The sequence below is a fragment of the Protomyctophum parallelum genome, assembly GCF_964188405.1.
Source record: "Protomyctophum parallelum genome assembly, chromosome: 12".
Classification (NCBI taxonomy): Eukaryota; Metazoa; Chordata; class Actinopteri; order Myctophiformes; family Myctophidae; genus Protomyctophum; species Protomyctophum parallelum.
Window position 1 is genome coordinate 36,134,808 of NC_139712.1, and position 26,258 is coordinate 36,161,065.

The window sequence follows — 26,258 nt, forward strand, 5'->3', positions numbered from 1 at the left end:
CTCCCAGGGCCCCTTTAGGCCCCCATGAAGATTTTCGTGGACATTTTACATTTACATTACAGATTTTCTGGGAATTCCGAACATTTTGGACCTCTCCGTCGTCAAATATTCGGGAAAACAGCGCCTCCCCTGTTGTTTCTCAACTGTTGCGAGGCAACAGTTGAGGGACTCTTGAGAGACTACTCTGCCGGCCGTCCAAGAGGTGTTAAAAGTGTTGGGTGCGGCCACGCAAGTACTCAAATGCTAATCGGGTTTCTTTTGTTTTCACCTAGCCATATGTCCACAACATCAAAGCGTGTCAGAATTTCATGGTAGTTGTTCTTGAGTCGTGACATAACACTGATCAAGAATTCACCGAAGAGACTCGTCTTTGAAACCGCTGTGCCCCACGCGTTGGACCGTGAGAGCAGCCTCGCTGAGAGCAATTGTTTCCAACTACACTAGCCTACAGACACACGCACACGCAGCTTCTATAGGCCAATGTCCTCACCTTGGCTTGGACATTGGCCTATAGAAGCTGCTTTAAAAGTACCAGCGAAAACAACAACTGTGTGTGTGTGTGTGTGTGTGTGTGTGTGTGTGTGTGTGTGTGTGTACGTGTGTGCGTGTGTGTGTGCGTGTGACTGCGTGTGTGTGTGTGTGTGCGTGTGTCTGTTCGCGCGTGCGCGCGTGAGAACGTTTGGTTTCCTTGAAGTTGAAAGGCGTGCTGAACTTGATTGAACCTTTGTGTGTGAATTTAACCCCCTCTCCCATTATGTGATATATTATGTGAACCCTTCAAACCCGCCCCGCTAGCCAATGAGTGTGCGCTGAGGAATAATCAGAGCGTGACGGAAGAAGGACCAATGAGGCAATGTTTTCTTGGCCGATGAGTTTTAAGGCTGGGACCGAGGCTGCCAATGAGGAGGCTGCGAAGGACAATAGGGGCGGGCGTTAAGTTTTCCGTGTCACAGGAAACCGGAGCAAACACTCAGTCTGACTCTGACGTTTGTGTTTACCAGACAAACAACTATGTGAGAGACATGAAGACAAATAGATAGCGATTGGGAAAATACATATTAGAGAGTCACACAGAGAGAAAACAGAGACAGACACAAAAAGAGGACGAATGAGAGATAGAGAGAGAGAGAGAGAGAGAGAGAGAGAGAGAGAGACACACAGAGCGGAAGAGAGAGAGGAGAGGACTGGAGAGAAATCAAAAGTGATCGAGTCAGTGAGAGCCCGAGAGAGAGAGAGAGTGGGGAGAGAGTGCGATAGAGCGAGCTATGGCTGACACAGAGGAGCTGTCAGACAGCGGTGGTGATGGTGGAGGGGTTAAGTACTACAGGTTGTCAGAGATCGAGCAGCAGAACACCTTCAAATCCACCTGGTTGATCATCCACAACAAGGTCCATGACGTCACCAAGTTCCTGGAGGAGGTACGTGACATCACAGCCAGCCAGGGTCATATGGCCAGGGCAGGGGTCATTTGGTAACCCCTTAGCCCAGAATCATGGGCACATTAACTACTATTTGTAGTTTATTTATATTTCTTATGACATTTATGGTTTATAATACTTTCTACAATTGATATAAACCTGTGTATATTCAGTCATTTTGGACATAAAGGTATAGGCTACATTTAGGTCTGATGATGCCGTGCATGTTCATTGTTCAAATCATGTATAGGCTATACTGTACTGTATGTCCCACAATTTTCCAAAGCATATCTTAGGGTTAGGCAATTGAGGTGGGCGGTGGCCGCTACAGGGCCCTCCAGGACCGGGAATTTTTTTTGCGTATTTTGTTTTAATTTTGGGGTACCCAGCCCCCCCCAAAAGAAAGAGGCAGGCAGACAGACAGACTAGTTGCTGAATGAATGCAGCCACTAGTAGCCATAGTGCACTAATGCAGTTTTACAGTAAAATATTTCACAATGTGCTCTATGAGAGAGAGACAGAGAGAGACACAGAGAAGTCGTATAGACATTGGCAGGGGTTTCCTTAGCTACCCCACAATACAGCGTCACTGTCTGACAGCAGAGCTCTCAATGTTTTAACCATAATACTAAATATACAATAACTAAACATAAATCTCACTTGAATTGGATTGCAATACTTAACAATTAAGCCCCCCCCCCATCCAGTCGGGGGCCCCCAGGCTGCAGCCCACCCTAGCCCAATGGTAAGTCCGCCTTGCACGTGTGTGTATGCACGTGTGTGTACGCACACACACGTGCAAGCGTGCATGTCATAATAAACATCTGTACCTTGAACCTTGCGGAAGGATTAGATCAAATTCCACACAGCTTGGCAGGGTTCTTTCTTTTCTTTTTTCCAACCAATAGATCAATTACAGGGGTGTACATTTTAGTTGAAACATAATAATATTTAAAAGTAATAAAGCTCTATATTTTGCGTTGACTTTAATAGCAGGTATCTGCACTAAATTTCACATAATTATGTATCTTATCCTGTGTCTTCTTGAGTCGTGCTGCAGCTTCCTGCATTATGTGCAAATTGGAGACACGCTGCCAAATAGACCAGTCACACACGTACGAGAAGAAGAACCAGGTAGCTCCCCCTTCACGCAACCCTATTGGGGTTTTGAATGACACTTCCAGACCACAAGGGGGTTGTGGGCGTCGCTCACTGCCTGCTTTCTATAACGCATCGAGTGACACACAGGCTGACAGGCAGCCCAGAGCAATGAGAGCATGCAGGCAGAGCGCGCCACGGGATGGTTATACATTTTATAATACTTTAGGCTACATAAACGCTGCTATCAAATTTTTTTACATCATGGTTTTATAAACGCTGCTATCAATTTTATTTACATCATGGTTTTACATTCACCATTGCTGATGAGCGGTGCTTTGTAGGGAGGCTTGTTCATTGTAGGATATCATATATGGTTCTGCATCAATGTAATAAACATATGCGTAGTGAGCCAACGTGAGCCATGATGTCATACGTTTTGCGGATTCGCCGTTTTTGCCTGTTTAGATTGAGACTCGAGGAAACAACGTTCTCAAATATTTCCACTCTGGAAAGTGGTTTCACTTTGTTGCGTTTTCACCTCCCAAAAACGCTGTTCTCGTCTAAAGGGACCCCAGCAAACTATACTTTATTTTGCCGTTTCCTATGAACACCGTTCTCGTCTAAAGACCACCTTAGAAAAGTAATCCCCTATACATAATGTCTTGACAGAAAGTAGTAGTAGATCATAACATGTCTACGGTGGATTTTAATGAAACAAACGCTTTGCAGTTTGAAAGTGGATAATTCAAGCTTTCCCTACAGCTACATGTTGGTGACTTTGACGTTGTTTAATACAAGCAGATCGCGAATGCAATTTGAATGAATCTAGTGTTGCCAATTGCAGCTAGGCTCCTGTCATCACAGGATTTACTGTGTTTCATCCTAATCACTAATCCTAATTACTCATGCACTCGTCTTTACTACCTAGTACCTACGCCAAGCTCTGAGTGCCCTGCAACCCCACAAGGCCACTGGCCATGACAATATTCCCTCCAAATTTATCAGAGATTCAGACATCTCTATGGCTCCAATCATCACCCACATAATTAACCTCTTCATCAAGCAAGGACAGGTCCCTCAAGATTTCAAACTTGCCAAAGTAACCCCCCTGCACAAGAAAGGGAGCAAATTAGAGCCCGGCAACTACCGCCCTATTTCTATACTTAGCTCCATCTCTATGAACTGTGTGTGTGTGTGTGTGTGTGTGTGTGTGTGTGTGTGTGTGTGTGTGTGTGTGTGTGTGTGTGTGTGTGTGTGTGTGTGTGTGTGTGTGTGTGTGTGTGTGTGTGTGTGTGTGTGTGATGTCTAGTGCAACTACACATTTTCATTGGTCATTTAGCTATTTTGTAGGTATGTCTTTGTGTTTGTGCATGTGTGTACAGTATGTGTTGGGAAAAGATTGCTCGCCAGAGTAAACTGCAGCCGCTAAAAGGTTCGTCTGGAGCCCTGCTTAAAGGGAAAATGGACCAGATCTGTCTGTAGTCTCTCAAGTCTAGGTCTGTAGTCTCTCGAGACAGACTGTTGACAAAGGAAAAGAGGGTGCTGTTTTTCCTTTATTTTTGATGATGGGGTTAGGGTCTCTCTCTCTTTCTCTCTCTCTCTCTCTCTCTCTCTGTTAGCTCAGTCAGTTTACAGTTTAACTTCAGTTGTTGAGTCTTCATTTGGACTGCTTCAGATTATTTTGAATATTATTATAATTTAGTCACAAGCTCTTGTTAATAGTTTTCATTGGTTCAATATTTGTAAAATACACACAATGTAATGCATTCTCCAAACTCTACTCAGATGTGTTTATAATCTACTCAATTCTCACAGATAAACTGTGGCTTACTCTCACAGCCTGTAACTTCGGGGAAAATGTTACAACTATGAGAAGTCGTAACTTGTTTTCTTCTCAAATCGTAAATGTAACTTCATGTTGAGTTTTGATTCTCAAAGATTTGTATCATAATTGCCTCAAGATGCGCTGTCACAAATCCACCACTGATGGACTCATAAAGAGTTTGTTTTTGTCCCTCAAGCTATTATAGCTCTGAACAACGACCTGTCTGTCTTCAAACTATGACTCTAACATGACGTTATTTATTTTGGACAATCATCTCTTTGCACAATGTACTGTATTGTTCACTGGCTCAGAACTGTCACTGATCACTACACAATATAAACTAGACAAAGTGCCAATCGGCACAGGTCTCCACCAGGGCAGGTCAGGTTGTGGCCTCATGGTGGCGCTATAACAGGCTGTTGAGGAAGATTTGGGCCGGAGGTTCGTATTGGAGGGATGCAGGTACAATGTTTTTCCATGTGTGCATACATAAGTTGTATACAGATCGATGCAGTTATAGCTAAAAACAGGAATTGGCCTGTTATAGCGCCACCGTGAGGCTGATTTTGAGGAATAAATTGTGGCATGTCGTCCTCGGCCTAGTGAAAATGTGCGTGTATAATGTAATGGAAATTGCACACTGTGTTTGTGATTTGTGGGGTTTTTTCGAAATGGACGAATCGTGTGAGCTTTGGAAGCCAATCTTAGCCAATCAGGATGGAATATGAGAAATCAAACAAACCTGTCTTGATCACATGACTATGGAGATCATGTGTACCGATTTGCGTGGAGTAATAATAGAAAATGTGTTTTACATATGTCGGCCTCCTGGTGGCGCTATAAAGAGCAGATGTGAAAAATTTCAGGCAAAGGTTTTTCCTTGGCCTCTAGGGAGTTGGCATACAAAGGTATCCACAGATCGGTGCAGTTAGAGGTAAAAACAGTTTTCGGCCAGTTATAGCGCCACCTTGAGGCTGAGTTGAAATTGTTCATGTGGCATTTCGTCCTCGGCCTAGTGGGAATGTGGGTGCACAATTTCACGGAAATCCCGCGATGTGTTCATGATTTGCAGCATTTTGTTTGAAACTGAGCACTCCTGTGAACTTTGGAAGCCAATCTTAGCCAATCAGGATGGAGTCTGAGAAATGTGAAAGACCGGTTTGGTTGAATGGCTGTAGAGAGACTGTGTACCAATTTGCGTGATGTTTGGACAAAATCTGTAGGTGTACTGTGCAAAAACTTGTTTAGCACAAAGCGGCCTCCTGGTGGCGCTATAACAGGCCGTTGTGGAAAGTTTGGGGCAGAGGTTCATCGTTGGCATCCAGGGAGTGTGTGTGCAAAATTTGGCATCGACCGGGTTAACGGTGGCTGAGATTAGCTCCTCACGGACGGACGGACGGACACACACACACACACACACGGACGGACACACGGACGGACGGAGTGCAAAACATACTCTCCCCACATGCCTTCGGCCTGGTGGAGACAATTACTGCTAGCTTTCGTAGCTGTCGGGCAAAAACCTTTGCTCTCTGTCTCTCTCTCTCTCTCTCTCTCTCTCTCTCTCTCTCTCTCTCTCAGCACCCAGGAGGAGAGGAGGTGCTGAGGGAGCATGCAGGAGGTGATGCCACAGAGAGCTTTGAGGACGTGGGACATTCCACTGACGCCAGGGAAATGGCTGCCGAAATGGTCATAGGAGAACTGCACCCTGTAAGTGTGTGTGTGTGTGTGTGTGTGTGTGTGTGTGTGTCATCTGAATTTGAAAACTGACAGATGTTGTGGAAATATTTTAATAACACAAATCGTGTACGGGCGGGGGCCCTGGTACAAAATATTTTCAGATGGGGGTCCACGGCTAAATGCATTTGACAGTTCAGAAACCTGCCCACCACCAGTGACATCATCAAAGGGGATTCCTGGCTAATTGAAATTCAAAATTCCCAAACCTGCCTACAGACGATGCAGGTTTCTGAACTGTAGTGTTCACAGAGTGAGTAGAAATGGTGCCATCTTAAAATGAACAGTGAGTGCCATTGTAAAAATAAGGTTGAAAATGGGTGACATGGTCCTTTAAAGTTTAAAGGGACACTTCACCCTTTTTGCAAAAAAGACATCATGTAGTCCAGGAAGGAAGTGAGACCAGTGTCTGTGACATCATGGACACTGCTAAAATCTAAAATATCTTAAACCACATATTACACACAAAGACCCCAGGAAAGTGTTCTAAATCTTCTAAACGTCATTTTCTTGCAAAAAAAGTGTCCCTTTACCTTTTTAATCCGGCATCAGGTCTAAATGGGTTAAGGTGATTATAAATATAATTGGGTTGGTTGGTTGGTTGGTTGGTTGGTTGGTTGATTGTTAATGTTGCTGTTGTATTGATTGTTCATAGTCATGAGATACTACACTAGGTTACACCAAGGTTTCTGTTTAATTGAAGAAATGTATGACACATACTGTGCCTGTGGTGCCGTCAGTACAGTGCATGCGCAGGTTGTCTGAGCAGAATACACGTCTGTTGTTTGTCACAAACAAGATAATTCACAACAGCAACGCATCTTGTTTATGTCACAATCATTCTATCCTCCTAACTCTCTCTCTCTCTCGCTAGGATGACAGAGCAAAGGCCACCAAACCACCGGTAAGTGGTTGACCTGAGTTCAACTCTTTATGGTGTGAACAAGGTTCATATGCAGTGGTGGACTTTTATAAATTGTTTTACTTATGTACATAAGTAGTAATACAACAGTGTAGAAATAACTGTTTTAGGCCGTGTATTCATTTACTTGAGTTAAAGTACAAATTTATCTGCAGAAATATACTTATATACTAATAGAGTTAAGTTTTTTTCAAAATGTGTCAATCCTTTAAAAAATATAGCCGTTCTACAAGCTATAGACAAAGAGCAATTTAAAATAGACCTCAGTTCGTTAATGTATATTTTATTTTGTAATATTAATCTAAATCTACATATCTACATATTTAGTGTCTAGTAACCTTTCAAATATTTGCATTAAATAATTTAAGTAGAACAAAAAGTACAATATGAGATGTAGTGCAGTAGAAGTCTATATAGTATTGGAAAATTGACACACAATTGAAGTAAATAAAAGTACCTCAGAATGGTACACTGTAAAGTGTACACAGGTTCACACATATTCCTCATCTGATCCATTGAAACCATTTATCTGGAAACTGCCCTTGGTTAAGGTGCTCAGCTTTGAATATAACTTCACTCATAAACCAACCAACTAAGTGGGAAAAGCGGCAAATAAAAGATGCAAGACTGGCTCAGATGCAATTTCTATGCTATGATGTTTTTTACCACCATGATGTACTATGGTGGTAAAACTGTCATTGTGTGACATCTGTACTGTCTTCCTTCTAGGATATACACGTGACATCTATTGATGACAAAGACAGGTACGTACACACACACACACACACACACACACACACACACACACACACACACACACACACACACACACACACACACACACACACACACACACACACACACACACACACACACACACACACACACACACACACACACACACACACAATTGTATAACAATTTATTTATGTCCACACACAGGGAAAGCATACAGGAACACAAATATTTTAGGTGGGTGCAATAAAGGTTACATTCACAAACTCATGGATATGTCCTCATGATACAACACACATGTCACTCAGCACTCCATGGCCACAAGCTGTGGCAGCTCCGCCATATAGGGCAGCAGAGATGGCACAATTTGCCAGCCTTTCTGCCTCGTCTTTGGGCGGGCATCCCAAGTTGTCTCCGAGAACCAGTCCGTGGGTACGGTATGTCCTAGGCTGGGTCGCCATAGGAAACAAATTGGTGTTAAAGTGCTCTCTGTAGTTGTTCTCATGCATGTGCCTGGAAGTTCACCCATTGCTAGTGTGCGCACACACACGCACACACACACACCCCGTCTGTCTGTCTGTAAGTTAGTTGGTTAGTACAGCTAAGATGTCTCTCTAGTTGGTTATTAGTGAATGAACTCTCTCTCTTTGCGTCTAGTTGGTGGTCTAGCTGGCTGATCCCAGGCCTGTCCGCGGCCATCGTCACCCTGTTGTACCGCCTGTACAGCATGGACGTGGCCGACCACTGACATCATCAACGCCTGACGCACACGCTTCACTATGATGTCATCAGTGGGCGCCTACCACTGCCAATATGTCAAGTAAACTCAAAGACTGACAGCCGCACAGACCAAAGGGACTGCGGAGGGGTACTTCTGTCCACGCCCACTGGCCTTATTTGGTAGAAGCAGTGGTTCTTAAACCTTTTTAATTTCAAGGACCACCTACAAATGGGGGTCCATAAAAATGGGGTCCATTCGGTTCCTTTTTCAAACTCAAGAGTTACAGAGCCATAAGGGTCCATCATTTTGGAACCCCCCCCCCATCAACGACGCGGACCCCAGTTTAAGAACCATTGCTTCTAGAGAGTGTCGATGGATCTTTTCTCGCATAATGACATGCCCAAAATTTAGATCCATTGCCATTGGAACACAGGTTCTTCCCTGAAAAGTAACGGTTTTGCAGAAACAAGGTTTCCGCCCGACAGCGTCATATATATTGCTAGTTCTGCTGCAGCTCCATCTATAGCTAGCTGCATTTCCACTGCATGGTACAATCGACTCAACTCAACTCACTTTTGACATCAGGTATTTCCTTTTCCACTGCAGATAATGATACAGTTAGCAGCACACATACTGTATACATACAGTACACAGACAGACAGACACACACCCAGAAAATGACCAGTACAACCACAGCCTTACACTGTTGGCCACTGAGCAGCTCCACTAGAGCAGTTGGAGGTTCAAGCAGAAATAACATGCATTTTAAAACAGTTTTTAATATTTTAATATCATATTGTCTATGTCCCTCGAACTTATTTCTAATGGTTTGAGCCTCAATCACCACTCTGATATAACCAGTTCAGTTCATGTGATTTCTTTCTGGCTTCTGAAGCCGTTTTAGCTGCAATACCACAATGTCCTGAGGTGGTGGGGGTGCTGATATGCAATTTTTTTTTAAATATTTGAGTCATTCTAATATTGATGCTAGATGAAACCAGGCTTGTTTCCATTCCATGAAAAATCAACAATGGTGTCCATTGTAAACAAAGTGGAAATGCAAATGTCTGAAGACTGAAGAGGAGTAGGGTGATACTGATGACATCACGCATACGACCAAATCAGTTGAGCTGTTCCTGAGAGCAATTTCCATAGAAGTCCCTATATGATGTGAAGGCCTGATTGTTCAAAATTGTGTATTTGTGTGTATAGAAAACACAGGGGAGCCCAACAACACCCATTGCCATGCTTAGGGGCACATCAGCGGTGCTGGGGGGAGGTGAACATTCACTTCAGGGTCCGGTCCGAGGAATCGAATCGGTTTGGCTTTCTTACTGGAGCGGCAGTCAAGGCACATATTAAGAAAAATACCCCAGAATAAAGAGATCTGTACACGTTAGGAGATCCAGGGCTACAAACATTTTCATGGATTAAAGTTCTCAGTCGGCATGTACTCTGTGGAAGCATATCGCACACCAATCGCAGAATAGCCTATCTAGAAGCTCACAATGTGTCGCGCATGTTCAGAAGAATCTTGAATAATGGTCTTGCATATTTCATAACGGCAAAGGTTAAAGCGTCAATCGAGTCGAGTTGAATCGTTACCATATCGTGGAAATTCACCATGCACCATGCTAATGCAAATGACTACAATACACTAATGTTTAACCAACCAATCATTTCGTATTTCACTAATGAAGTAATGTTGCTTTGTTGTTCTCGTTTCATTTACATACTGAGATTTATATTTGAATATGCTTTATGGTAATAATTTGTTTTGCATCGCTACACTGAATTTGTATTTTGAAAAATACTGATGGATGCATTTGTAGAAATGCAATGAATGTACAATTTCTTGCTATGTATCGTATGTATCTGACTGTAATAGTTTATTTTGTACTCAATACAGACATTCAATCACTGAGTCAAATGAGATTTTATTTGTGACCGTAACTAATGTAAATTAATTACTCAAGAACTCAAACATTGTACTTGTTACTCCACTACAATTATTTTAAAACTTCAGTTACATGATTACATCATCATCATCAGACTTCCCGGTTCTTCATTGTCATCCCCAGTCCCTAGCGATGACATCAGGGAACGACAGTTTTCTTTTCTACCTCTGGTCTGGTTTGAGGCAGGATTCCAGAGAAGAAGGGAAGATATAACCTCATTGTCAGCTCTGTAGCAGTGGCCGGCAAACTGTTCAGTTACAAGTTACTTCACAGATTTAGATTATATAACTTATAAAACGACTCTGATTATAAGATGATCCCCATTTTTCAAGACTCATTTGTGGAAAAGAATAGTCTAGCCCTGATTATAATACGACTGTTTTTTTAGGATATTTCCATTGAAAAAAAACCTCTTATATTCAAGCCAATAAGGTAATGGCATAATCCATCACAAGAGTGTCGCACAAAAGTAGGGAAAATAACAGATCTAATGAGCAGTTGTTGTAGAGCAGTTATTTTCACTATTTTTAAATATATTCTTTTAAATAATTCTAAAAAATGAACGGTTCTGGGACATAGAAGGCTTCCACCCAACAACAACAACGATATATTAATCTAATGCATTGGTATATACAGTCATTTTCAAGTGGGATCAGCTCAAGGTGACGTCAACACTAGGGTTTCACGATATTAGGAAAACGTGATATGAGATAACTGTAGAATATTGTGATGTTTACTTGTGATAAGTAGCATATTGAATTATTTTAATGTCTTTCTTGCGTGCCTTAGGTTTGCTGGTAACAGAAACCCAGACAATAGATAGCTTAGCCTACTGTATGCACACACTGAAAAACCTGCTATATACCACCATCTTAGAAATACGTTTTCTCACTGCTCCGCCAAAACATTTTCTTCTAATATAAAAAATAACATCCTTTATACCTGGATTGTAGAAATGAATATGAATGAATAAAATTTAAATAATCTCTCTTGTGATATGTAAAAGTCTTGTGATTTATGTATATTGCGCTTGTCTATTGCAATGTCAATTAATTTCCAGTAGCCTATTGTGCAGCACAGCAGATGGCACATGGCTTCATAATGAAAATGATTCAAAGCAAAATCATATTTCCACAGAGCTGTTTTGAGTTTATTGTAGGATGTAATGTCAATTACAATTCACAATTTACAATTTAGGCATTTAGCAGACGCTCTTAATCCAGAGCGATTTACATTAAGCAAGAACAAAAAAGCATTGGAATACATCACATAAAAAGCATTTATCATGAAACATGCGTAAACTAAGAACGTAACAGTGGAATATCTATATAATGAAACTATACATATAAACTATACATATATACTATACATATGTACTATGACGTGCTATTGACTACATACAATGCAATTATAGTGCTGTCTACATAACATGCATAAATCTGTATCAAATGGCCATGATGGAGTCTGAACAGGTGGGTTTTCAGACTACGGCGGAAGATTGGGAGTGATGCTGCAGTTCTGACTGCAATGGGAATGGCAATAATTAAATGTAGGCCTACTAAACTACAAGCAAATTAAAAAGGGGAAAAAATGCTACTTGACAACAACGCCAGACTGGCTGTCATGTTTTTGTTACTTAGGCTTGTTTTGATTTGTTTTTCTTCTGGTCCACAAGGTTAAAATACAGATAGCATCTTATATTAGACAGATGCTAGGATCATTGTACAGATTATATTTTTTTATACTATATTGTTTTGACTGTGTTTGCCATGCTTATTGTCTCCACCAGGCCGAAGGCATGTGGGGAGAGTATGTTTTGCACTCCGTCCGTCCGCGTGTCCGTCCGTCCGTGTGTGTGTCCGTGTGTGTGTCCGTGTGTGTGTCCGTGTGTGTGTCCGTGAACAGCTAATCTCGGCCACCGTTAACCCGGTCGATGCCATATTTTGCACACACACTCCCTGGATGCCAACGATGAACCTCTGCCCCAAACTTTCCAGAACAGCCTGTTATAGCGCCACCAGGAGGCCGCTTTGTGCAAAACAAGTTTTTGCACAGTACACCTACAGATTTTGTCCAAACATCACGCAAATTGGTACACAGTCTCTCTAGAGCCATTCAACGAAAAGGGTCTTTCACATTTATCAGACTCCATCCTGATTGGTTAAGATTGGCTTCCAAAGTTCACAGGAGTGCTCAGTTTCAAACAAAATGCTGCAAATCATGAACACATCGCGTGATTTCCGTGAAATTGTGCACCCACATTCCCACTAGGCCGAGGACGAAATGCCACATGAACAATTTCAACTCAGCCTCAAGGTGGCGCTATAACTGGCCGAAAAGTGTTTTTACCTCTAACTGCACGGATCTGTGGATAACCTGGTGGAGACCTGTGCCCGGAAGGGCACTTTTTCTAGTTGATTGTAAGTTGCTCTGGTTAGCCCTACAAAGTGCCTAAATTGTAAAAGTAAAATCCTTGGTAACTTTGAGAGTGTACAAATGTATAAAGGTCCATTTGGTTACATGTGTACACTCTCAGAGTTAAATTAACACAGTGTAAGTCCACACCCTTCAGAGTCAATTGTTTAATCTTTGGTGGTATATCAGCATTCAGAAAACAACTCTGATCAACACAGGTCCAATGCAAATGTCACTGCTGAACTTTGAACCCAACAGTACCAGAGTTTGACTGACTTGTGAGCTGAACAACTTTAAAGGTACAGTAAGTGATATTTGTTAAATAGCTCTATATACTGTACTGAAAGTATGTGCTGCTATAAAGCGTTGGTTTCTCTGTCTGTCCAGTTCTTTAATAAACTGAAAATACTACATTTTCAATTCACAATATCAATTTCATACAATCAGGAGAGAGAGAGCTGATGCAGGATAAACAGGTGAAATTGAAAGTGATTAAATAAAAATGAGCAGATAAATTTGGAACTGGAACACTATAAAATGTAAACTGATAAATGGGTCCTCTTTTCTCTAATCACTAGTCTAAACTCTGGGAGCCACAGTGGCTCAGGGGGTAGAGCAGCCCCATGGGAAACGGAAGGTTCTTAGTTCAACAATCCTTCGCTAATGGCTCCCCTGGGTTAGTGTGGAGGTCTTGAGCAAGACACTAAACCTGAACCCCTAGCCTCGATATCCAGGCTTTTACTGAACCCTAACCTAACTGCTCCTGATAAGATGGTTGGTGCCTACTGCCTAGTTCAGGTTTCACACAATTGACAAATACCTCCCTCTAGTGAGTGTAATAGATATTGCATAATTGCCTTTGGCTAATCTGAGTTCCCAGAAGTTTTATCTTTCGCCACTAGGCGGGCGAGAAAGATGGAGGCTAGCCTCGGTCCCAGTCTGGGACCGACTCCTAGTCCCAGTCCAGGCAGGCTTACTTATCTGCGAAAAGAAGGTTTATTTCTTTAACTACATTTTTATTTTTTTATTGTTGTTTATTGTTTTTTTTCCACAGAAGCATTATTTAAATACTGAGTTTGAAAAATAATAATTAACATTAACAGCTTCTCTTAAATAAACCCCACAAGTATGACATAAAAGAGTAATTTATTTATTTTTTAATTATTATTCTTCGTGGACTTTTATTATATTTTGGCTACGTCACAGAAGCGGAGCCACCGTGAGGAGGAGGAACCAATGTTTTACAGCTCTTGTGGTCGTTGTTTCTGCCGGATGTTAAGGAACGGAACGGAATTGGTGCGGCTTCAAAATTAAACCCGCCGATAGCGAACATAACTTCTGAAAGAATACTATTAAATGCTTAGAATCACATTTATCTTTGAATTATGATTAAAACGGATTAACCACGATTAGAAATGAAGTTCAGAGCCAAAATGATTGACGTGGGATGTTTGGGTCACTTCACGCGTGAGTTATTATTACTCTATTATTATTCTGATGTGAACACTGGCGAAGGGCTAATGCATATGTTTAATTAAACATGTATTCTTATCTTAAAATTATTAATATAAAATAAGATTATTGGCAGTTAATATAGATATTGTAAACAAGTGTAATGCTTTATGGTGTCGTCCACTCACTGTTAAACAGTTTTTGTATTGAGTTTTACTTTAAATGTACTGTAATTCTGCAAACTGTTAATCAATCAATCAATGTGTTGAGTCAACACAACTTTGCTTTGCTTTATGGTCAACACTGTTGACCATGCAGACTAGAGAGAGTCTGAAGAATGAGTCTTGAATCTCATAAAAAGACAGTTCTCTGTTAATCCTACACATTCACAGATGGACATTATGCTGTTTTAGTACAAATTGTGTAATTAAATCAGATATTACCATGGTTAACTCTAAACTGTATAATGGAACAAACACGACTCACTTTCTCAGTGACATGTATTTAATACCCATTTAGACTTACAATTTACAATTTAGGCATTTAGCAGACAGAGCGATTTACGTAAGCAAGAACAATACACGGTAATACATGATACATAGAAATGCATCAAATACATAGAAATTGTCACCAAGAATCATAAACAATTAAAATTAAGCTAATAACCTGATATCTGTCTAACAGTAGATTATCTGTACAGTGAGGCTATGAGTATACATTAAAGAGTTCTACGTGCTACATAACATTCAAAATGATAAATCTAATAAAATGCTAAATTATAAATCTAAATTTAGCCTGTGCTACGGGCCAAGATTGAGTCTGAAGAGGTGAGTTTTCAGAGTACGGCGGAAGATTGGGAGTGAATTGAAAATCAAACACTTTCAAGATTTTTCCAATCCAAGATGTTCTGAATTGGCAGATGTACAAGCTTGCAGCGTGGCACAAAGTGATGGCCTGTGAGCTTGTATATCGCCGATATATAGTATACAGTGAACAGATATAACGCTAAAATCTATGAGTTAAAGTGCTTCTTTCTCATTTGTAATTGGCAGGTGTCGTCAACACGATCGCCAAGCTCACCAAGTCGTGCGTGCTGAGGATGACTCCCGACAACCTGTTCTTCATCCTGTCCGGTAAAGTGGACAGCGGAGGGGTCGGCATGTGGTGTGAACTGTTGCAGGTAAACCGTACACGGTACATGGTATACGAAAAGGGTAGCTTGTTTTGTGTTTTGCATTCACTTGGTTTAAAACTATTCTCACAAATAGCATATTAAACTCTTCCCCCTCCCTCCCTCTCTTCTCCTCTCTGTCTGTCTCTCCCTCCCTCCCTGTCTCCCCCAGGCCAACTTCTTTGATGAGTACCAGTTGGAGGGTGTCTCTCCGGAGGCCAATGAGATTTGCCTGGAGCTGGCGCCAGAGAACCTGTCCCGGGCTCTGAAGACGGCTCAAAGCGCCAAGTCAGTCAAGATCAAACTGACCAAGAAGCACTGTCCCTGTCTCACCATCGCTGCCGAGCTGGTGAGAGAGTATTGATTGAACACTGTAGTATTGATTTTTTTTTTTTAATAATCAATTAAAATGATTAATTCAATGAATTGTTGCACTCCTGGCTAAAACCCGCAACTTGCATGTCGTACCCGAGATTCAAACCCTACGTGTGAGACCAAAGTAGGCAACTAGGCATGATTGGTGTGATGTTTAGTGAGTGACTGGTGTGATGTGTCCTGCAGCCCACCATGTCCAGCATCAGTAGGGTGGTCACTCATGACATCCCAGTGGACGTCATCCCCAGACGACTGTGGAATGACTTCAAAGAGCCCTGCATGCCCGACTTTGATGTAAGACATTCTAATTCATATAAGCACACATATGTAGTGCAATAGAGTTTATATAAGATAATCTACTTTATAAGCACCCTGTATGGAATGGATTAGTGTTAATGTCAATTACGCGCTGCAGTGCCAACCTCCGCCAAGTGTCGACATGTCTCACAATGTTCCGAGTTTTGAGTATTCATACCGTCTGTGACTCACCAAAATGACAGCGTTGCCACAAATCGTAATCAGAGAATAGGATGTGGTCGTGTGTGTCTTCCCAACCAATCACAAAACATAACATTTTATGTGTTTGCGAAACACAGTGTAATGCTAACATTACACGGGCACTATCACCTTATGTTTCTGACTGTGAATAGTAATACCTACACATTTTATGTATTTTGATATCTGCTGCTAGAAGAGTGAGGACCTCTGTCTGTATTACACACTTTATAGGCCATACATACTACATATATTTGATATTATAATAAATAATTGGGGAATCCTGCTTTTACTGAAAATAATCTTTTCTTGCAGGTCAGTATTTATCTGCCTCCGCTGAAGACCATGAAGAATGTTGTAGACAGAATGAAGAACCTCTCCAACTTCCTGGTAGGGAATGACTGCCTGTTAGTATGGGATGACTTCCTGTCTATCTAGGAGTCGGGTATTGTGATTCTCAAACCAGCTGTCCTCAAAACGTATACATACTGTTCACTGTAACTTAGACATTCAAGAGCAAGAGCCCAGCTCTCCATGCTTCTATTACACTGGCACTATCGCGTCATGTATATGACACGGAATAGGCTCCCATTCATATATGTTTTATGCATAGTTGATATCTGCTGCGATTTGCATGACTTTTATTCAGACAAGAAACTTAGATATTGTTTTAATACTGATGTGACAATGAAGTGAAGTTGAGTTAAGTGAGAGGAAGTGCTAAGCATACTTACTTATAGCAGTGAAAATATCAGATCTACAAGCTCACAGCACGTCACATCCACGACATGTTCTGAGCTTCTAGATATTGTCTATTTTCGGTGCGTGATAGTGTCATACAGCGGAGCATAAACTGGACATTAGGAATATTGTAATATTCAGCATTTTGTAAAATGAGCTTATGTCATGGATTTGTGTGTGTGTGTGTGTGTGTGTGTGTGTGTGTGTGTGTGTGTGTGTGTGTGTGTGTGTGTGTGTGTGTGTGTGTGTGTGTGTGTGTGTGTGTGTGTGTGTGTGTGTGTGTGTGTGTGTGTGTGTGTGTGTGTGTGTGTGTGTGTGTGTGTGCGCGCGTGTGCGTATCAGGTCATTGAGGTCAACATGAACGGGGAGATGAACTTGAAGATAGAAACAGACTTGGTTTCTGTCACCACTCACTTCAAAGACCTTGGGAACCCTTCCTGGGGTAAATACACTGCAAGTCATTTAGTTTGATTAAAGCTGCACTACTACTAATTTTCCTCTCCTACCCCTTGGTTTCAGATTATTTTTCTTTATACTATTGAGCTAATAGAGCCTGCATGCTTGCTTGCTTGCTTGCTCAGGGGATTAATTGAATCTTGACCATCTGATAAAAATGTGTGTCAGATCCTGTGTCTAGGAGGTGAGACATGACGTTTGACACGATATAAATAGAAGAGCAGGGAGACTAAATACAACCACCTTGATTGTATACGTAATATTGTATTAACATACTCCACTACCATACAGATTGGACAGAATGTAAATGTATTCATTCATTCATTCATTCAACAGTTACATACCATAGCTTTAACTGGCTTACCCCTAAACATCCAGTTCATTTTAACATATCATACTTTCGTAATGAAACAGTCCATCTTTGTATCCAATGGTGGACAAAGTACTAGAACTCGCTGATGACCTTGTTGATTCATCGGTTTAAATTGGTGGTTCTTAATCATTTTAATGTCATGTATTTGTCCTCGGACCCCCATCTGGAAATATTTTGTGCAAGGGATACATGATTTGTGTAGCTATTTAAAATGTTTCAAAAACTTTCAAAAATGGTGTAGGTGAAGCAGGCTCTCAGGTTCAGAGAAGGGACCCAGAGGAGATGGTGTGGACCAGGGTGGACATCAGGAAACTCCAACAGTTCCTGGTGGGCCAGCAGGTCAACCCCACCAAAGCCATGTGCAGTAAGTAAAAGTGAAAACACACACACACACACAAACAAAAGGCCTATGGCTTGTTTGCATTTTGGTCCACTGAACACTAGCCTCTCCACCCACACCGTTGACTCGCACTATTTCCCAATGCTTCCGCTGTACAGCTCTGAAAACGATACCAACGGTAGATGGGAGTATCATCTTTGTAGATTTAAACTTGAAAGTTACTGTGTTTTGAATGTATATATTAAATAAAAATATGGACAGTTTCTTCGCAACAATTATGTATATATACTAACAAATTACATTAGTTCTGCAGAATCTGCGTACACACACACACACACACACACACACACATGCACGCACACACACACGCACACACGCACGCGCGCGCGCGCACACACACACACACACACACACACACACACACACACACACACACACACACACACACAGTATTAATGTACTGTTCTTGTGTGCCTGTTCTAACCAATAGATGGCAGTAGTTTACACTGAATCACTTCATATTATTATGCTGATGTCCCTCTACCTGCAGACTACTTACAGTGATTCATTCATTATTAAGGAAAGGTGCAGTTTCTCTCAACAGTGTCAGTCTCATGGCCTTCTTTTAACATTAGTCACCACTGCCCATGCAAGGGGTTTGTTGAAACTCTTCAACATTTGTGTCTGTAGTTAAGGTTACAGCTTATATGTAAGTATAGGAAAAATAAAAAGTACTGTAGTATACAGTAGAAACAAGGCAAAAGACAAGATGCATCAAAAAACAATAATACTGCAGAGGTATACTGGACCATAACAAAAGTTAGATACTATGTGATATCAATATGCTTTTGCTCGCAGCGTTGCAAGTGTTTTAAAATTAAAATGGCACAATAAATCTCAAAATGCATTGTGTTGCATTGGATGACGGAATAGGAGGGAATTAATTTATGAAAAAACATAAAAAGTTGCAATATGGATAAGTAAGGTTTCTGCCGAACAGCAACAATTTTATAATAATAATAATAATAATAACTTCTTTATATAGCACCTTTAAAAAAATATTTGCAATAGAGGTGAGGTTTTAGAAGAGATTCAAAAGAGGACACTGAGTTCGCCTGCCTGAGGTCCCCAGATAGTGAGTTCCACAGCCGAGGGGCCCGTACAGCAAAAGAGACTTTGGAACCTTCAATAAGGCTTTGCTCGATGATCTGAGGCAGCGGCCTGGCTTATAGGTTGTTAAAATATCACAGATATAAGCAGAGGTCTGACCATTTAGGGCTTTAAAAACAAGCAATAAAATCCTAAACCTCACGGGTAACCAGGGAAGGGCCGCAAGCAAGGACTGGTGTAATGTGCTCACTTCTCGAGTCAGGAGCCTGGCGGCTGCGTTCTTTATCAGGTGCAGTCTTTGGATGTTTTGCGTACTGATACCCGAATAAAGTGCATTATAGTCAAATCTGGGGGAGATAAACAAGTGGATGACTTAACTACCATGGTCACCTGGATATCAAAAGATGGCTCAGGGTCAAACATGACACCAAGGTTACGGGCCTTTTTTGTCAAATTTCTGGAGAGGATACCTAGACCGAAGTGAGATTCCCGGCTGTTTGTGTGTCTTATCAGGAGGTGGTGAATATAATGATTTAAGATTTAGATTAATTTAATTCCAGACAGTTTTCAGCCATTTCTTGAGGTCATTGAGGCAGGCCTCAATACAGGTGACATCAGTGTAACCAGGCTTCATGGGGACGTATCAATTGTTACGCATGTTGTCCGCGTAACAATGGAAGATTTTAGGAAGGACCGTATCAAATCTGACCTCATGCATTGCCACCATTGGCCTGCCGTACAGAAAAAACAGAGGAATGTCTTGATCGCTCGTACTATAATCACTACCGATTAAACGTGTGTGCAGGTCGTCCAATGATCCATGGGTCGGCAGTTCGAATCCCGGCTCCTCGTGTCCACATGTCGAAGTGTCCATGGGCAAGACATTGAACCCTACATTGCCTCCAATGAGTTGGTCGGTGTGCGCTTGCCACCATTGGTGTGTGAATGTGGGAAGTGAGGATGCTGGCGTCGACTGTTCGTCGCTTTACCTCACCTCCCAATGTATGAATGAATGAACCATTTTAAAGCGCTTTGAGCACTTGGAAAAGTGCTATAAAATGCAATTTATTATTATTATAACCCTTCTAACATCCTGTCCTCTTCAGATGTCGTCCATAAGGGGATTCTCCACCTCATCCTCCTACATGAAGATGTGTCTCTGCAGTACTTCATCCCTGCTGTGTCCATCAGCACATCCTGAGATCTTCTGACTGCTCTCACACACAGAGGCCAACATGCGTACTTGTATTACTGTACTTGAGGGCCAAATGTCCCCAGTACTATACAGTAGAATAAAATATTGATGTCCTCACAAGTACTGAATACTGTGTGTGTGTGTGTGTGTGTGTGTGTGTGTGTGTGTGTGTGTGTGTGTGTGTGTGTGTGTGTGTGTGTGTGTGTGTGTGTGTGTGTGTGTGTGTGTGTGTGTGTGTGTGTGTGTGTGTGTGTGTGTGTGTGTGTGTGTGTGTGTGTGTGTGTGTGTACTATTGCGATACACAGTACTTCCTGATGACTGACTTGAACAAGATGACAATGTACATTTTATGTAGAAGCAATAAATTCTACATTGTGTGTTTGTATGATCTGTAGATTTCTTGTAAGAATGGTCAACTAGAATTAATAGTCTACTCAGGGAGCCAGCGTAAAACTTTACGAACTGGAGTGATCTATGTTAGATAAAAATGTATAAACCAAATAGCGAATTTACAATCTCACAATGTGTCGCTTTAGAATATTCTGTATTGTTGTGAATAATCCAATCTCCTGATTGGGTTTTTGGGTGGATAAATCTTTACTCATTATGAGTAAGTGCATCTGCCCACCTCCCAACAGTTTAAACATCATGGAGGAATATAAATGTCCTCTTACCGTAATGTATTTAGTGGAACCTACGTATTGGTTGCTCTGGTGATAAAGCCTTGACTTAAGAATACTGTAACTCAATATGTGTGAAGGACGAGACACGCGTTCACTGACAGGAAAGGGGTTTGGGGATTAGAAGTATTATGACACTCATAATCCTAAAGTTGGCCATTGAAGATCCAATTGGTAAAATTAAATGAACTGTAAAAACTATAAAAAAAAGCACAAGACAAAGTAGGCCTAGCCTATTCACATTTTCCTAAATGTGTTAAACCTAGTCAAAAATATAAAAGGCTTCAGTGGTTAATGTATGTTTTGTAATAATAATCTAAATCTACTATGTAACCTAACTAAAGTTTCCCAATACATATTGTGGAGTAAAAAAGTACAATATTTGCCCCTGAGAGTATTGGAGTAGAAATGTGTAGGCTATTGGAAAACGCAAACGGACATATTCAAGTAACATACATTCAAGAACCTCAACATTGTACTTAAGTACAGTGGCCTACTGTTAGCCTGGTTAATAAACCAGACCGAATCAGCCGTTGGCAAAAATAAATTGCCTGTGATATTAGTCTGGTTTATTAACCAGGCTAGCCTACTGTCACTGTTATCTGGGCTTGTTTCCCCCCATTCATGGTATTAGGAGGAGAAGGCCAATGAGATCACTGATAAGGTTGGATTGTTTTTAATCTTATTTCCAGCAGAGTAGATATAGACCGATGCATGCCGGTATAAAAGCTCACAGGTTGAGGCAGGCTTCACTGGCTTCAAGACTTTCGGCGCAGTGCAGACACATGGAGGGGGTAACCTTTTGCCATTGTCTTCGTCCAATGTATATTTTGTTAGTAGGCCTATGTTATGTCTCTTTTCCAGACATTGACCATATTTCACATGCTTTCATCTCTATCTCTCTTTGTGGTGTTACAGTAATTTGATGGTCTCTCTGTATGTGCATGTGGTATTAAGATAATTTTATTCTCTCTGTATGTGATATTAACGCAATTTAATTGTCCCCTCTATATGGCTTATTAAGATCATTTAATGCTCTGTATGTGGTATTACAGTAGTTTAATTGTCCCGCTGTATGTGGTAATGCAGTAGTTTAATTGTCCCGCTGTATGTGGTAATGCGGTAGTTTAATTGTCCCTCTGTATGTGGTAATATGGTAGTTTAATTGTCCCTCTGTATGTGGTAATATGGTAGTTTAATTGTCCCTCTGTATGTGGTGATGTAGTAGTTTAATTGTCCCTATGTGGTATTAAGGTAATTTAATTGTCCCTCTCTAAATGCAGTGATCATGATGACATCAGTGAAATCACCTCCTGGACTGCCTCTCCTGTTGTTGCCCTTCATTCTGTACATAGTGTACGCCCAAACCAACAGTAAGAGTTCTTAATTGTTTATCAATCATATATTTATCACACCTAGTTGTTTACATCCTCTCTTCTTATGGAATACTACAAAAGGCCTGCAGTTGCTGTCGGGCAGAAACCTCTTATCTCCATTTTTTTTTTTTTTTTGTAAATTAACGCCCTACTTGATATACTTGCAGCGTTACGTCACACGAAGGCATCAAAAGTAGCAGAACTGCTAGCTTGAAACGTGGCTCCCGCTTCCAAACAACATTTTGAGCTTGTAGATCTGCTACTATTGCAATTTTGGAATTTGAATGCTTGTGATGCCTGTGATGTGACAAATACATCTGATTGTGATAGGGATTCCCTCTGTGGAGATTATCTGAAGAATGTACTGACTGTACACTGCAAAAGAATGATTCCCGATCCAGATTGTGATTTTGATTTCCCGCAGTGCCCTGTGGATGTGGACTCCAGATGAACAATACGTATCCGGGGTTTGTTGATATTGAGGTTTACCAGTGTCACGGATGCTGCTTCTCAAGAGAATACCCGACACCCATGGACAAGAAGATGAGTGGTGGAAAGAACTTCACTCTAGAGGCAACGTGCTGCATTCCAGAATATGAGAAGCCGGTACAGTAAAATCCATTTCTTCTCAAAGTATAGGGTCCGGGGACCCCCAAGGGCCCTTGAGTGGGTTCGGGGGTCAGACCCCAACAAAATAGATCACAACCACTTTAACCATATTTTAAACTTTGGATATTAAAAAATAGCCGATCTAATGTACAAGCTTACAATGCTGTGAGCACGTATATCTGCTTTTTCTTATTTATTTACATTTTGAAAAACATAAATGTTTATGTTGAATAATTTAACTTCTCTTCTCTTCTGGGTGCCCCTGGCACAAAATAATTTCAAATGGGGGTCTGTGTGGCCAGATAGTAAATACATATCATTTTGGGGGTCCTTGACATGTCAAAGTGTTTGAGAAAGACTATAGACAAACCAAGTGGCTTCTCAAAATGGGGTCCGGCTGGGGACACCTATCTGAAAATATGTTTTGCGCCAGGGCACATCACGCAATGTACATGGGCTATTGTCAGATAGACGTGGATTTTAAAGGGGCTAAAGTGATTAAAATCATTTTCATGCTATATTAAGTCATTTGGCTGGGGAACCCCCTGAATTGAGAACCACCGGCTTTACTGCTGTAGGCTATTTATAGGAGTTGAGGCACCTGGGAGTAATTCTTTAGGCTTACGGCCATGCGGCAAGCCGCACGGGTGTTTTGTCCGAAGAATTCTGGCGGGATTGTATACTAAATATGCAATAACTAAACACAAATCTCACTTGAATTGGATTGCAATACTTTACAATTTCATCATTAAATTAGGCAGGGGCCCCTGGGCTGCAGCACAGTGGTAAATTCAGACCTGCCAGCCTTACATAACATTACGTGGAACATTACATTATGTAGCATTGCGTGGAAGCGGGATTGAACCCGGGCCTTCCACTCGCCAGACCAACGCGCAACCTGTCGCGCCAATAGGGCTGAGCCCAATGGGCAGGGCTGTTGCGGGCTGGGTCTTGGCTGGGGGCTACAATTACATAGAGTTTTAAAGGACTGTACAGTATACTGTATGTGTTCTTGTGCAGAGGACTCTGTTCTGAACTCTCCTGCTGGTGTCTTTCAGATTGAGGTTCCAGATATCCCAGACGGTGACGTCATCTACAACCACACAAGATGCCATTGCGGCACCTGCACAGACATCAAAGAATTCTGATACCGGTTGCGGATCCATTGTTATGGGTCACGAGTAAATATCCCTTTATTTTTAGTTTTCTGCATTTTGTTTTTAATTAATATACTATTATTACTATGTTAAACACATTCAAGAAGTAAAAAATAATTAATTAAAAACAACTTCAAACATCTCTCATAATGATTTCATAAATAAAATAAAAATTAAAGGGATATTAAGAAGTGGTGAAATGTGGTAAAATGTCTCTTTTGGGTTTCGAGCTAAAAGGTTTGCGAACCAGTGAACCAGGAGGTGGAAGAAGTACTGAAAGTATGAATTCTACAATATAAAAATAATACTACGTTACAAGTTAAAGGCCTGTATTTAGTTAAAGTACAAAAGTATTTCACTACCAACGCCTCGATGATTATCGCTCGACTGCCTTGAAAACGGCGGAGGTTTTCCACCGTGATGTGAATTGCATTGTTTAAAGTGTTTGTTTGCATTGGCACGCCTGTATGGGTAGCTTGTGAGAGACAAATAAATCCTCTGAAATCTCTGATTGACAAACATAGCAAGTGTTCCACTGTCTAATTTAATGTAAGATAACCGAACGTAAGCACTTTTATTGTCAATTACGGCTGCCTTCCCTGTCAACAGAACCCACTTTGAGAACCACTGGGTTGCAATATGCAACAAGCCCGTCTCTGTTTAAATCAATCTTCTTGTATTGATAACTTTGTTTGGAATGTTTTTATGTAGTGTGATCTTATAAGTAGACTGAAGCTGCACTGTAGATGTAGAAGTCATTAAAAGTATTTGCTTAAACTGACCAAAGTCTTCAATTCTTTCTCCAATGTTATTTTTTTTGTTTATTTGTACCCCATTTACGCCCAGTTTAGCCAATTAGTTCCTCCCCACACACATTTCTGTTTGTTGTCACTGCTGTTGTATCCTGACTCACCTGCCAGCGAGGAGGAGCCCCAACCGGGAGGACGTAGAGCCTCTGGCCCACTCCTCCCGCCCCCATCACTCCCTGCTGACAGTCCGTAGGAGTATGTGTAGTGAAAAATATCACCATCCCCTCCCGGCTTCCCTCCCTCGAACATCGGCCAATTCATGTGCTCGTACAGACAATCGGCAAAGCCAGATGCACCACGATGGATTCAAACCATGGACTAAAATAATTAAAAAATCAATCCCAAAGGCGGGTGAAAATGTAGTGATGCTAAAACTGGAGTAATAAGTCTAAAGGCCTATTCATAGTCCGGTTTTTGGTGAAACCATAGATTGATTGATTGATTGATTGAAATATTTATTAACAGTTTGTAGAATTTACAGTACATTTTAAGCACAAACTCAATACAAAGACTGTTAACTGTGAGTGGACGACCCAATTAAGCATTACACTTGTTTACAACAGGGTCCACATTGTTCAATTCATCAAAACATTTAGAGACATACAAATAGACACTTCTATGTAGCTAAAGAACAGAACAGGAATTCATCATATAGGAAGCAAAAAGGGAAAAGATATATATACAGTGAGGGGAAATGGGGTGGTCACCTCTTCACCGGAAACTTGACTACGAATAGGCCGTAGCGTCTCCACACTGCAGATGGGGGACTCTGGGTGAAATGGGGTGACTGACCTAGCAGGTTCTACAGAATACTATTTATAGACCTCTGAGTTGATTTAAGAATGACCACTGACCCTATGATGATGACACACACAGTGTGTTTGTTCATTAACCAACTGAAACACACACACACATGGTGCGTGCATGCATGCTTTGGGGCGACTTATTGTCAGTATTGGCTGCTGGGAGTCTTTTCAATGTGACCCTTGGGAGATGGATTTCTGAGGTGGATTTCTGAAGTGGAGCACAGTCACCTACCATCACTTAGATACCCAAGCTGTGATACTCATGTTAGTGGTGCCCTGGA

At 41.3% G+C, this 26,258-nt stretch overlaps 2 protein-coding genes across 2 annotated transcripts; both read left to right on the plus strand.

The window, feature by feature from the left end:
• Positions 1-973: 973 nt before the first annotated feature.
• On the plus strand, positions 974-10,448 carry cyb5a (cytochrome b5 type A (microsomal)). Its single transcript, XM_083777882.1, has 5 exons — positions 974-1,418; positions 5,926-6,054; positions 6,956-6,985; positions 7,733-7,767; positions 8,396-10,448. The coding sequence occupies exons 1-5, from the start codon at positions 1,266-1,268 to the stop codon at positions 8,484-8,486; spliced, it is 438 nt and encodes a 145-aa protein (XP_083634008.1). The 5' UTR covers positions 974-1,265; the 3' UTR covers positions 8,487-10,448.
• A 3,685-nt stretch (positions 10,449-14,133) lies between these two features.
• hus1 (HUS1 checkpoint clamp component) lies at positions 14,134-20,617 on the plus strand. Its single transcript, XM_083778199.1, has 8 exons — positions 14,134-14,299; positions 15,337-15,464; positions 15,628-15,804; positions 16,017-16,124; positions 16,641-16,715; positions 17,409-17,508; positions 18,137-18,259; positions 20,452-20,617. The coding sequence occupies exons 1-8, from the start codon at positions 14,248-14,250 to the stop codon at positions 20,544-20,546; spliced, it is 858 nt and encodes a 285-aa protein (XP_083634325.1). The 5' UTR covers positions 14,134-14,247; the 3' UTR covers positions 20,547-20,617.
• Positions 20,618-26,258: the final 5,641 nt, after the last annotated feature.